We start from the raw sequence: 13,769 nt of genomic DNA, 5'->3' as shown, positions 1-13,769 counted from the left end.
CAATCTCTGCCTTCCCAACAAAGTTTTATTTATTACACCTGCTGGACATTGACCAAGGTGTCAAGGTGTCTATTGGAGCAGTGAATTGTTAGATTTGCTAGATGTGGTCAAATAGAGGTCAAAGGTGATAAGGTCAACTGACAATTTTCTCGACTTCACATTGATTCTCACTCGTTAATGGCAGCTATAGTAAACTCGGAATCATTAGAGGGATGTAATGAATTCGACTTGAGAATTGTTTGACAAATTTAGGGAAAAAGGTAAAGAAGAAAATAGAGGATATAGAGGGTTACATAATGACCCTAACAACTATTGTACATTACATAAAGCTATATGGCTTCATACTTGATATAACTGAAAAAGCGTTGCTGTCTTCTGCCTTAAATTAGGTTCAGGGAGGCAACCGTTGTATACTACTCAGGGAGTATTGGGTGCTTTAAAGGTGGGGGCGGGTCTCTTCTGGGCAGGTAGTGCACCCTCTGTGATATTTCCATCTCACAGCGACCACTGATCCGTCCCTAATCCAATTCCTGCCTGTAATTACACACACCAGCTCACACTTTAACACACAAAGCATTTGAACAAATACACACAATCCAGCATGCACACACAAACACGTGCTTCTTTACACACACACACACACACACAGACACACACACAAGCAGACACAGAGGAGGAAACACATTTAGGAAGGCTTTGGAGTAAACCAGGCATGGAAAGTAATACAGTTTCTTGTTGTGCTAAGTGAAGCAGCATTTTTCTTGGATTAAGCAGCTCCACTGAAGGGTTTCTGAAAGTGTGAATGTGTTTTATTGAAAATCAATTGCCACCCTTCCCGTCATAGCTGTTTGTATCGGTTGTTTTCTGCAGACCCATACTTTGCTGTATTGATTTTGGATGGTTTTCATTAAAAATTAAAAACCCTAAACACTGAAGCAACAAGTGACTACACAGTCCACTGATGTTGTGGCCAGCTGCCAAGCCAAAGTGTTGATACAATTGATAACAAATAGGTACTTGAGCTGGTGTTAATGGACTTGGACTGAGTGATGCATTTGTCACATCTGTGTAACTTATTGGACATCCCAGTGTGGCTCATTTAAAAAAGGAAACATAAACCTTTCTTTTGAGGGGCCGCTGTAATTTGACAAATATTAGACAAATATTGACGAATCTAAAAGGCCCGATGGTGTCAATTGTAAATAAGAACAAACTAAACCCAGCAAACAGTCTTAAAAACAACGCTTGAGCCCTTTAACTATCAAAGAAATATGTTACTTTACACTATTGTACTACATCAACCGGTGATCAATTTCCAACATACATTTTTGTTTCCTTCTGTTCAAGATATTGTTAAACCATCAGACGTATATGTGAGTACGTGATGGCAAGATGATGAGAAAGGGAGTGAAAAGAAGACTTGAATAAAATGATGTGCTAATGGTTTTCAAATCATAACCCTCTTCTGCTGCTGGGATTGCTGACTACACCGAAAATCTCATTTATTACTCTCTCTGCACATTTCTCTGACTACACACACAGACAGACAACACATACATTCACATATTGACCAACAGCCTCTCACCCACATGAAAAACCACACACATCAACACTCTCTTCCTCGCTAATTAATTGTCACTTCTTCCCAGTGGTACTTACTCGTCTCCCCCATCTCATATTCACTGTCTCTCAGCAGTTCAAAGATGTCCACCTCCAGCTTGCCAGTGGTGGAGCGGTTACTGTTCCTGTTGATGCTGTCTTTGGCCAGCGTGATGGCCAATCGCTCCCCTCTGCTGCACTCCATGGGGTCATCAAGGATAGCAGCTGAAGATGAGATGGAAAAAAAAAAAAAAAGATGAAGAAAAAAAGAAAATAATTAGCCCCACTGGTAACTGCTGTTTTAAAATCATCTTTCAATTGGAGAACATGTGAAGACAGCTCATGTATCGAAATCTTTTTTCCCCTTTTAGAACTAAAATAAAAGTTCACTCCAGTGAAAGCTCCTCCCAAGGTGTTGAATTTATTAGCACCCAAACTTGGGTGACATTTTGTCTTCACTGCTCTCCATTAATCTAAAGTGCCAGCAATGGTTCAGTGCTGTTCTTAATAAATCCATACCCTCACTTTGGGAGCAGCTTTTAGTGTGCAAAATCTGCTTTTATTCTGAAGGGGTGAGTGCTATTTAATGTAAATATACAATAAAAGCTTGAAAGCTTTATAATCTTGCACCTCTTCGAAGATATTTTCAAAAAGGTGCCAAAATATAACTTCATTACGAACAGTCGACAGCGGAAAAAGCCACAAAATGCTGAATGCGAAGCTTCCATAGAAAATAGTGAAACTCTAACCACTGCAGTAGTTTTTCAGAGACAATACAGCGTGTACTGCTAAATTAAATCTAGACAGGAGCATTAAAGAATGATGAGACAACAAGTTAAACCCAGAAATAATGTATACACGCTCTGTATCAAACATTGTATTTGTTGTGTAGTTTAATTATCATAAGAAATAACGCCTGTCTTATAGCTTAGCTGAACTAATTATGAAATGGGCTGGATATACATGATGAATTCCTCTCATTTTTTTCAGCAGAAAAATATCCTGTAAATTCACCACAACAAGACTGTAGAAAGACGTTAATTAAAAGAACGGTTTGACAATAATTGCACTGTACATCCAAAATCAGGAGTAGTAAATATGTATGCATTACTCTGAAGATATTGTAACAAATGATACCAGACACTCTGACTCTGGGTCACCCTTCATGTTTTCTGTGACCTTTGAAACCAAAGACGTCAACTTTTCATTGTGGATTAATACACATGAGCAGTTCAAATCAATGTTTAACGAAGCAGACTCATAAGAAAGTCATACTGTATATACTCACTATATTCCCTATCTTTCATACTTGATTATCAGTCTGACCATGAGTTCAGTTTTTCATGAAGCTCTGATGTTTAGTCCGACAACTCTGTGCTACATCATCTTGGCCGCTGAGGAGTCAATCATATTTTCAAGATCAGTGAAGAACCGAAATGTAAAAAATTCAACACCCAGCCTTGAATCAGCCCAAATACATTAGCAGGCTGCATGAAGAACTACATCAGTAATAAGACCTATAATAGGCCATGAGAGGTTCAACACTCGGGGGAGAAAGGAAAACCGCATAAAATGAGCAGCAGATGTCGATAAGCAGGCTTTCTAATTGATGTAAATATCCTGGGTTAGCGAAGAGGTTCCCCTGGTAAATAGATTACATGTACAGCTAAAGCAGAGGCAGGGCATAAAAACAACACAACTGGATTGATAAAGCACAACCTGGCTAAAGGTAAATGTACTGGAGACTATCCATTAAAGAAAAAATACTACAAGTGGAGTGTGTTAAATTAAGGTGTAATCATGTTAGAATAAGACACTCTGACAAGTTTTTGAATGGGCCTTTTCCCTGCCGATCACACAGTTGAATAAACAAACAAACAGAGTTAAGATGGACCCACTCATCTGATATCATCCCCGGGCAAGTCAATATCTATGACCTATGCTAATACTTTGCTATAGCAGCACAGAAAGGTGATGTGGGGTTAATTCATCTCTGGTGAAAACGTTGTGGACAAAAGGACATATTAGAGTGTTTATGCACTTCACAGCCTCCGTACCAATCTCTTTAAACTGACAAGAGCTTAATATGATCCGTGGTATATTGTTTGGATAGCTTAATGAAATCAAAGGCACACACACATTCTATTAAATTAATTATATGTGTAGGAAGGCAAGAGATATGTCTCTGCAATAAACAATGAGTTTTAGTTCATATATTTGACTAAGAGTGGGACTTCTTAAGAGCAGCACACAGGTTTATGGAGCCATGTTCTTCAGGGCTTTATGGTTTGGGGCACATATGTTAGACATCAATCAACTGAATGTCTTACAACAATCTTTTAACATGGGCTCTAATATTCATCATCAGTATCAGTTTATCACTATACACATAGTTAAGACTGTTGTTGTAATGAGTGGTTGTATTTTTGCTCCCAATTGGCTGCATGTGTTGGCCTGCGTGCGCTCTTTCTGTTTCTGTGTAAATAGTTGTGCCAGCCCCAGGAGGTGATTGGTTAATCGACTTCCCGCTCCTGCAGGTAATAGGCTGTGCAGGAGGTCTTTCCCCTATTAAAGAAGCATGATGGCATCAGTGCAGCACAGAGGGAGCCCTGACTCTCTCCTCTCTCAACCAGCCACGCAACGCTTCCCTTTGTTTCAGGACTCGGGTTGAGTTAGAGTTCTGTTAGTGGGTGTTGGGGTTTATTGAGTAGATAGTTTATTTTTTATTTTACATTGTTTTCTCCTGTTTCTGCTAGTTATGAATGTAAGTGGATTATACTTTGGTTTCTTTGATTTCTCATGTAAGTTTGGTTACTACTTAGTTAGACTTGCTTTTGTTTATGTTGGCCCTGATTCACGGTTTATTCATGGTTAATTCCTCCTTCGCTCATATTCAAACTAAAAAAATTGTCCGCCTTTTGTCTAGCAGATTTGAACCATTTGACCTCTCATTGCTTTTTATTTGAAACTATTCTAAAAAGTATCATCTACTTTTACAAGTCACAACAAAAAGTAAAGAAACCTGAAATAAATAGGAACTGAAGCGATACCTCGGAACACAGCTGAAATCTATCCAAAGAAAGAGATGCATACCTACTGAATGAAACCTATAACTCTAGCGTGTGTTGGTCTCACAGGAGTTGACATTTGGGAGAGGTCAATACATGGCAGCTGGCAAACAAGCAGGGTTGTTTCCACAAGGGCAAAACATGAGCTGGCCCTTTATTCATTGAGAGCGATCAATGAGTAGCCTGGAGGTACATTGAGGTGTAGCGAGCTGTGGACTGTTGAAGAAAGGTTCTTTGAAAAGTAGGAATGAAATGAGAATTGCTCATAAATAAAAGCATGTAGAAAAGGGAAGTGATCTCAAGGGGTCTTTGAGTAGACCTCACAAATGGGATCTTGTGGAATATACTACAGCCTCTGTTATTAATCATTACATGAGTGGATAAAAAAGGACGAACATCACCGACACATCACACACAAACAGTATAAACCCTGCAAACCAAGCCTGCGACAGTCAAAGCCCTGTTTATAAGGCTGAGAGCTCCTGAAGAAGCAGAGCAATGTATTTGAACCTTTATCCGATGATAAATTGCGCTGCCTTTGCTTACAAGAAGTACACTTGTACTTACTGTATAAAGAACATGGTGTACTGAAGCAGTGACGTTAAAAGTCATTACTGTTTCTTCTCTACTTTTTTGTGTTTGGTATTGATGGTTTGTGAAGGAAGCTTTGGTAGAAAAACTTAAAAACTAAATCATAACAAAGTAATTTTATCCCTTACCTGTACCAGGGGTCCTGCTCTTTTAAAATCATTTACAGGCCAATATTACATAAGATACCCGAACACAGACTTAGCGCATATTTTTGTGGTATAGGATAGAAATACAGATTTGAAGTGTCTCTGCAAAGCTGCAGTCAAGGGTAAAAAACTCATTATCCTTTCGAAGAAACTGCTGGCTTGTTTATTAACTCAATGGCTTCATCTCTTTTTCCATCGGTCCAAGTGTTAAATGTGATCAAATGAACTAGCTCTTCACCAACCGTACAAGGTATTTCCAACTCTACTCTCCAACTCTGAGACTGGCTTGGGGGAAAGTCATTGCCTATCAGAAGGGGCGATGAGAGGGACTTGGCCTCAAGTCAACACTTTTCAATAATATGGGCACAAAGAAGTGATTAACCTTATTTGAATTGGAAAACAGAAGTTTCTGTTCATCATCATGCTCTTTGGCTGGTCACTGCACATATAAATGTACTGTCAGTAGTTCATTTACCTTGAGGAGCTGCTTTTCTCACCTCAGGTAAATGAGAAGCTAGAGCTTATTCAGAGTAAGGATCAAACTCATTCATGCAGCAAATAAAACTTTTCATGGAACTCAATGTCATAAGGTTTGAAAGCATTGACATAAATAAATTCTACTTTGAATAGCATGTCAAGAACATGAGGGAGTAAAACTTCTGCTTTTTCAAAGTCTTCTTCAAAAATGTTAAAGCAACGATACAGAACTTTTTCCACCTTTAAACTGGAGTTTCAAAAGGCGATTCAATAGCAAAACAACATTCAACAGTGAGAACTGTATCACTCCAATGCCCACAGCATGGCCTGATTGCCTATTTACTGCAGTATGTAACTTTGCCAGCCGGCGGAGGTCATCTCACAGGAAGTGCGTATGGCTTTATGGTACTTAGCCCATCTCTGAACGGTTTGATACGATGGCTGAGGTTAAGAGGAAGAGGACAGTGATGGATGAAGAGAAAAAGAGAGAGTGACTGAGCAAGAAGCAGAGTGTACACCGTGCTGATATTATTCATAACAGACTCCCATTAGGCTGCATTGTTATCTCTGCCATTGTAGTCTAATGTTAAGCAGCCTTACAATGTGCAGAACATCATCTATAACACAAGTTATGTATCAGGTTTGCATTTAAATAAAGAAATGGTCCGTGTACATTTTGTACAAAGTTGTGATTTGATTTTTGTTTAAAAAAAAAAAAAAAAAGCAAAACTTCAAAAAGATAGAAACGTAAAACGGTCCTTCTTTTATATTCTGAGACTGGATGTTGTCATCAGCAGGGCAGGAGCATATGGGATTGTGGTGTGTCACAGGTCCTAAAAGTCCAAACAAAATGTCTTTGGTAGTGTACTCTCATCTGAGTGTATGAGAACAGGAGTATGAAGGTAGATATGTTGCAAAATAGGAGAGCTTGTAGAATGTGATGTGAGGACTTGAAGGAAAAAAATAAGTGAACTTGTATGTAAAAATATTTACTTGTATAAAAAATCCACACACACATGAAATGAATATCGTGTCACAAATGGGAAAAAAAATGTGAAGAAAATATTTACAAATGTGTAGACTGATATTAACACATGATAGCTGAAAACTTGTAATCCACCATTTACTGACATGTATTTTTAATAGTCGTGTCCATTATCCTTTACAACCACAACTCTCCAATTACAACTTCACAAACTTACTTTTCTCGTGTGAATCTGCGCTGCTTGAGTTTTCCAACACATTTTGCGAGACGTCTCTAGCAAAACAAATTTGTACTTGTAGAAATGCCCCCCTCCTCCCCTCGCTGTGTGTCTGCGTGTGGGGGAGAATTGGCCAATCAGAAGTAAATTTCCCCATTCAAATCCTCCATTGATTTTTCACAAAATTCTTATATCAAGAGATTGGTGACTGAAACCAAGACAACCAGCCACCCCAATACTCGTGACTATATTACATTTAATTCGGCGCCAAAACGGCATCGAAGAAACTGAGCAAAAGGCAACATCCGGTCTCAGAATATGAAAAAAGGACCTTTTTTTTGTTTCTTTCTTGTATTCTTTTTTTTTTTTTTTACTTTTTCGAAATGGATACATTTTTCACTACAAATGTTTTTTCCCCATATTCTGGCATTGACTTCTGCTTTAGTAGCTTCATTAGAGGTCTGCTTGTTTTGTAATAGCTGGCTGATTAGTCCACTTCATTGTGTTCAGGAGGGATCGGATTTGTTTTCCCTGTTAACTTGTCAACACAGAACCAGAGCTGTGCACTAATGCAGGTGTGCACAAAGCTTAATGACAGAATAAACTAAGAGGCCACCATGGACCAGGCTGTGCACTTGCATGCCCTTTTAATGCAAAAAGAAGTAACAAAGCAGCTCATTATCACAACAAACTCTCCTGTGGGACGCTGACTCAGGCTAGCTCTCCTCTTATCGGTGTAACTAACAGCTTCTTTTTTTCTCCAGCATATCAAATTTGATTTACCCGTATTAATTGCTCGAAAACTCTAACCTAGCTCTTAAGAGATATTAAATGGAAATCAGACGACTGATTAAACTAAAAGCTTGACCAAAGGCTACAATTCCAATAAAGACCTTATTACCTCCACCAAGGATTTTGTAACTTCTGGAGACATTTAGTTTCTCCTATTTTCTATTTGTGAGATTGATTATGGGAAAGTACTGGTTGAATATTCATTCAAGTGATTCCAAATCTGCCTCATAATGAATCGAAACCAAACACAATAAACATCTACAGCTTCACTCATCTTTTAAAGGTATAATTTAAGGGGTTAATTGTTTTTTTTTTTAATCCATGCATGTCACTGTTTTAAATCAGATACTTAGACTTAAAGGTATTTTTTTTTACATTCAATAGACAACATTTATCATTGATTTGATGATTGGTTCACATTGATAAGCAGATACACTTGAGCCTTTTCAGTGCCAGATATTACCTGTTTTTTTTGCATATGTGTGAATATGTTTGCATACCTGTGTGTGCATAAAGGAAGCATGGACTTGTCGGTTGAAAATTTGGCGTGTCATGCTTGTCTAATGGCTGTTTTATTCACTTGGAGTAGCATGACTCTGAACTATACCAGAGAAAATCTGTCAGCTTGTCTGACTGCATGGCAAATAGAATTGCCCGTTTCCCCCCTTTAATCAATCTCCTCCGCAAGCCCTGTGGTGTGCACAACTGAAGCAAGCAGAGGTGCTATCTTACATAATTAGAAAACCGCGCTCACGGAAAACCAGGCGACAAGAAACTGATTTCCTGGTGTCACATGATGTAATTAAGGCAGCAAACACCTTTCAAGAAGTGTGCAGGTGGACTGATATATTAAGTCTCGTTAATTTTGAGGTGGGTTACTGACATTGACTTTAATGGTGTGTTAAATTATTCCTGTAATTTAAATACATGCATATTTTGTCTATGTAAATGTTCTCTTTTGAGTGGGGGTCAATGCTGAATTATAAATGTAGATATCAATAGGACTGAGTTAATAACTCTGATAATGGCTGTTGAATTCATCATTTTAGGGATTAAAGGGAAACATTTCACAGAGTCTCTCTGGGCTTGTGAATGTAAAAGCCATCAACAGCATGCTGCCTTTGTCTTGCATCTCCCTTGTAGAAAGAACCTGCAAGGGCTGACGATACAAAGAACGGCAACATCGAGATAAAGAGATGATAATTAGAAAGCTCTAATCTTTCAGCTCTTTTTGATGCCCTCTGACAGCATTTCTCTGCAGACCACTCATTGCCTTATTGGCGGAAACAAGGAGGACATCAAACATTTTTTTTTTTTTTTACATGCTGTAATTCTCACAGTAGTCAAGTCAGTAATAATCACAGAGGCACACCATTATACCATCATGGTGGTGATGGTTGATAAAACACTGCAGTAGATGGATTTTTTTTATCCTGATGCAGCAGTTTTACTTGATTAAACTGATCACTGTGACTGTATAATCAAATCCATATAGTGTAAAATAAGACTTGGTCACTGTAAAGAAGATAGGAAGGGGAAAGAGAGAACAGACTCTGAGCTGGTTTCCCAGAATCCATTGCAATGAGATGGAGGATGGGAGATACAGGCTGTTGACAGCTGTCTTGGATAATGATCTCAGGTCGTCTGTGTAATATGCAAGTGTTACCACCTCATGTATTGCCTTGTGTGCACTTTGCATACCAACCTGCATGTGTACATGTGGTTGTATAGCAAGTGTTTATACATGCACGTCTTACATTTATGATCTGCGTTATGACTGGAGGCTTCCTCGCAGGAACAATGAGTAGAGGGTCTTATGCAGCATAAGCAGCATGTCTGAGAGACAAGGCTTTGAGGAAGGGGGATGCATGTTTGAAACTGCTTTTGTGTGCCTGTTCATTGAATTCCATTTGCGCCTTGGCAATAATTGTTTATACAATGATCTTCTCTATTCAATCTCTTCTCCAATTCAGCTCATTACCTGGTGCTGCTGCAGAGCCATGCAGTTTTAAAACAGCAGCCAACCAAGTGCAAACACACAACTTTTAGTTGAGGTTTAGTACCTCAAGCGTGGCTTTAGGCAGCAGAACCTGCTGTGGTTATGCCCAGACACTCAGGAATGGTAACTATAACCTTTATTTTTTATATATAGATTTTAATAAAGGTTGTTTCCCCCCAGATTTCCAAACCTTCTTATTTTGGATTCCAAATTAAATGACTGCTAGAAAAATAAAAGTAAAAATAACTTGAAATCAGAGATATGCATCAATGCCATAAAAGTTTAAACTTACATTTTAAATTATTATTAAACAACATTTCCTGCCTTATTTTTTTTTTTTAAATACATTAGCACAAGTGTATCACCAGTAGACCTGATAACATCGGGTCAACTGAAAGCCCACAAGTTAATTGGAGAAGGGTTCCAAATACAGGACCATGCCAGTATCAGCATGGTTACAGGATACCTACACAGCATAAAATTGAGTCAGTGGAAAAACTGTTGGAGGAGCACTTAGACTGATGAAAACAGGCATGGTTAGATGCCTCAGGGAGGGATGCATGCCAAAAGAGAAATGATGGAAAGTAACCACAAAAACCAGCAGCATGAATGGCTGGTTTGGCATTAGCATGTTGGGCCACAAGTTCATCATCTTCTGTGTGTACAGAACATTCTCATCATGTATTTTATGCACTGACACACTGATGCAGCTATTTGTTCAATTTCACTCTCACTGGGTTGGCGAAGCCTGAAAGCAATTCATCAGTGCAAAATAGCCCGCCCACTCCTATTTCTCCTGAATGAGCTGAGCCAACACTCCAAATCCTGATGTCTTCATGCCTACTAATGGCCATCCATTCTCAGTAGCTGTTGGCAAACATTTCAACTTTAGAAGAATGAGTTATTTCTGACAGCGCGCTGATGCAGAATGAGCAATGGTTGTCATGGAAAGACAGCAGGGAGTATGATTCATTGTAACCGGGCCACACTTCTGTTGCCAAAACACAGGTTCACTGGGTGTCTATTCCGCATATCAAGAAGTTCATCTGGAGCGTGCTTCGCCCAAAAGCCAAAATTTACACAAATGTTTGAAGATTGGCAGAGTAGAGTTCAATTTGTAACTTAGCACTTTTTATTGTGTTAATTGAAAATGAAGTACTTAATTACAAGCTCTTTAGTCCAAGTTGCATGATAGCTTCATTTAAGACTGTTCATCTCTGTTCATGTTAACAGAGCGACATGGGACAGAACATTTTTTTTTTAACCATATTGCTTTGGCTTGCTGAGCATTCCAGAAGTTAAATTGCCATGGGAACAATCACGATGATGTCAACACACTGGTCCCATTCCATTGAATTATTAGACAATATTTCTCGCATAGTGCCGATGTGTAAATGTGGTGTTAGTTTTTCCTTAAAAGGGCACAGAATGCACAATCACATATTTTACCCCCAACACTTATGGCAAAAGCTGTCTGCCCTGATAACTGTAGCTGTGACTTTCACAGCAGAAGTTTAATTGACATGATGATGGTCAATCACTCTCTGGGGAAGATTTGAGTGGATTGTGACCATTAACAGAAACAGCTGCCTGATGGCCGAGGGCCGGCAGAAAGTCACACTGTGATAGTAAATTTAAGAGCTGCCAACTTGACTGGGTCTGTCGGGAGAACACTGACAAAACACAAACACGGAGTAGTTACACCTTTCTGCCTCCATCCCGCACAACTACACCTGGCTCCCAACTTTTACTGACACTACCATCAGCATGAATTTCCAATTACGTTCACAAATCTGGATTTCAGGAAAATTGAAGAAATGGCAAAGAAAGAAGGCTGTGAGCAAAAAGGAAAAGAAATTCCATTCCTTCATGGAAGGATGAATTCTTGGGTCAAACATGACGACAGAAATAGAAATATCCATGAGGTTGTGTGTTGCCAGCTCCTGTCAAAGATGGACAGGAAAGAGGAGATCATTCTTTGAAGGCTGCTCTGTGAAGGGCCATGACATAAGTCAGTAACATTGGCAGACAGCATTGACTGATGCTTGCTCAACCAATTTAGAAAGTCTTGTCATGTATGACACTTAATTAAGAACAATACATGGGATTTTGCATGAACTTATTCAATATACTTATTCAATATACTTATACAATATTATCTCTATTACTATACGTAATAGAGATAATATTGCCCAATTGGTAAGTGATTGATTTAAGTGAAGAGAGAGACCAACAAAAAAAAAGGGTTATATTCATTTGTATGTGTGTTTGATTAAAAAGTCTGGTCCTTTTTTGTAATAGATGGTTCAGTAAATTACAACAGCTAGATTGGAACCAATAAAAAAGGATCAGGGGTCAGTAGTTAATGAGTAAAAGACTGCATGCGATGAGTAAAAGACTGCATGCAATGAGTAAAAGACTGCATGCGATAAAGAGAGCGCTGATATAATACATGGAAATAATTTCCAACATCCTGATCTCAATAAGTGCACGGGTTTGTAAACTGTAGCCTGAGCACAGATCGTACGCACCGCTTATAAAACCGAGCCCGCAGTGTGCAAATCCATGTGAATTGACTTGTGACTTGTGTAGGGAGGCTTGTTATCAAGAAATAGAAAAACCAAGAGAAAGCCAAATCACGTTGGCAGCAAGAAACTGCAGCAAAATATTGAAATCAAGGCATGTGAAGCTTAAGTTTTTGACATGACCCTGTACTTCAATCGATGCATGTAACGGTAGGGACACACGGACAGCAGACCTCTCTCTCGCTGGCTCTCTTTCTCATGTGTGCACAGCAATTTTATAAATAGATAAAAAATGCACAAAAAAGGTCTGAAATATAGGCAACTTTGGCAGCCATAAATATACATGGGTGACCCGCCCGAGTATCGTCTATGTGTGGGAAACACTATTGTGAGTGTAGCTTCTTCTGAATGCATATAGGGAAATAGGAGCAAGTGAATCACCATCACTTAGAAATTAGATTGCATGAAAGTGTGAATCAGTTATGATTTTCTTTTTTACGTCCCTACCTGCCACTACCTGACAGGTTTCCTGTAGTTGTTCTTCTTCAGTCGACGCTCTGAAGAAGCTATAGGAGCAACAAGTAAGCAATCAGTCAATTATAAAGCTCTGCAAATTACATCATTCAGTTAAGACAAGGGCAACCAGAGCAAATCAAGAGGAAATCTATAAGTATCTGATGAATAAAATATGAACAAGTTTTATCATACTCAAGTTTTGAATTTGTTCAGTTATCAGTGTAGCTCCTCCCTCAGACAGTAGATGAAATTCATGAGCTTTGACTAGCAAATAGTGATAATATGGTCAAAACAGGGAATGCAATCCTGGTGCTTCCTATCATTCCCCAAGACAATTCTGTTGAATTATTACGGACCCATCTCTCATACACACATGCTCATATACTGCACACAACTTATTTTACGCCTTCAAACCACCTCCACCTCCTCAGTGATGGTGCCAAAGGAGGAATTAAAGTCAAAGTAATAAGCCCTTCTGACTAAAATGTTAGGGATGACGCTGGCAATGCATGCCAAAAGTTCATTTTCACTGTCTTTTAGTCTAAATTAGTTAAAATGAATGATAGCTTGGACTGAGCGACTATAAGTCAGAGTGACAGGCGTGGGAGGAGGAACGAGATTTAAAGAGAAAGCGACTGACTGAAATAAACAGAAAAAGAGAGGGAAAGTAACTGGAAGGGATGAAGATGAAGGAAGAACCCTGAACAGACCTGTTGCAATGAGCAACAGATTGACAGACTGACAGACTGTCACCCAGACGACTGAAACACTGTTTGAGCATGATATTTGTGGCACAGGAATGATCTTGACGATGATGATGATGATGAGGGTGAGGATGATGGCTGTTATGATGA

At 39.0% G+C, this 13,769-nt stretch overlaps 1 protein-coding gene across 2 annotated transcripts in view; it reads right to left on the bottom strand.

Moving 5' to 3' along the window:
* Positions 1–13,769, bottom strand: part of grik4 (glutamate receptor, ionotropic, kainate 4) — a 237,777-nt gene that overhangs the window by 96,353 nt on the left and 127,655 nt on the right. For both annotated transcript variants that reach the window (XM_065960396.1, XM_065960395.1), the window contains exon 4: positions 1,660–1,824. In XM_065960396.1, the coding sequence (XP_065816468.1) occupies positions 1,660–1,824 (165 nt within the window). The remainder of the gene's footprint in view (positions 1–1,659; positions 1,825–13,769) is intronic.

Source organism: Labrus bergylta, chromosome 11 (genome assembly GCF_963930695.1).
Source record: "Labrus bergylta chromosome 11, fLabBer1.1, whole genome shotgun sequence".
Classification (NCBI taxonomy): Eukaryota; Metazoa; Chordata; class Actinopteri; order Labriformes; family Labridae; genus Labrus; species Labrus bergylta.
Note: the sequence above shows the minus strand (reverse complement) of the source record. Positions and strands in the feature narration are given on the sequence as shown.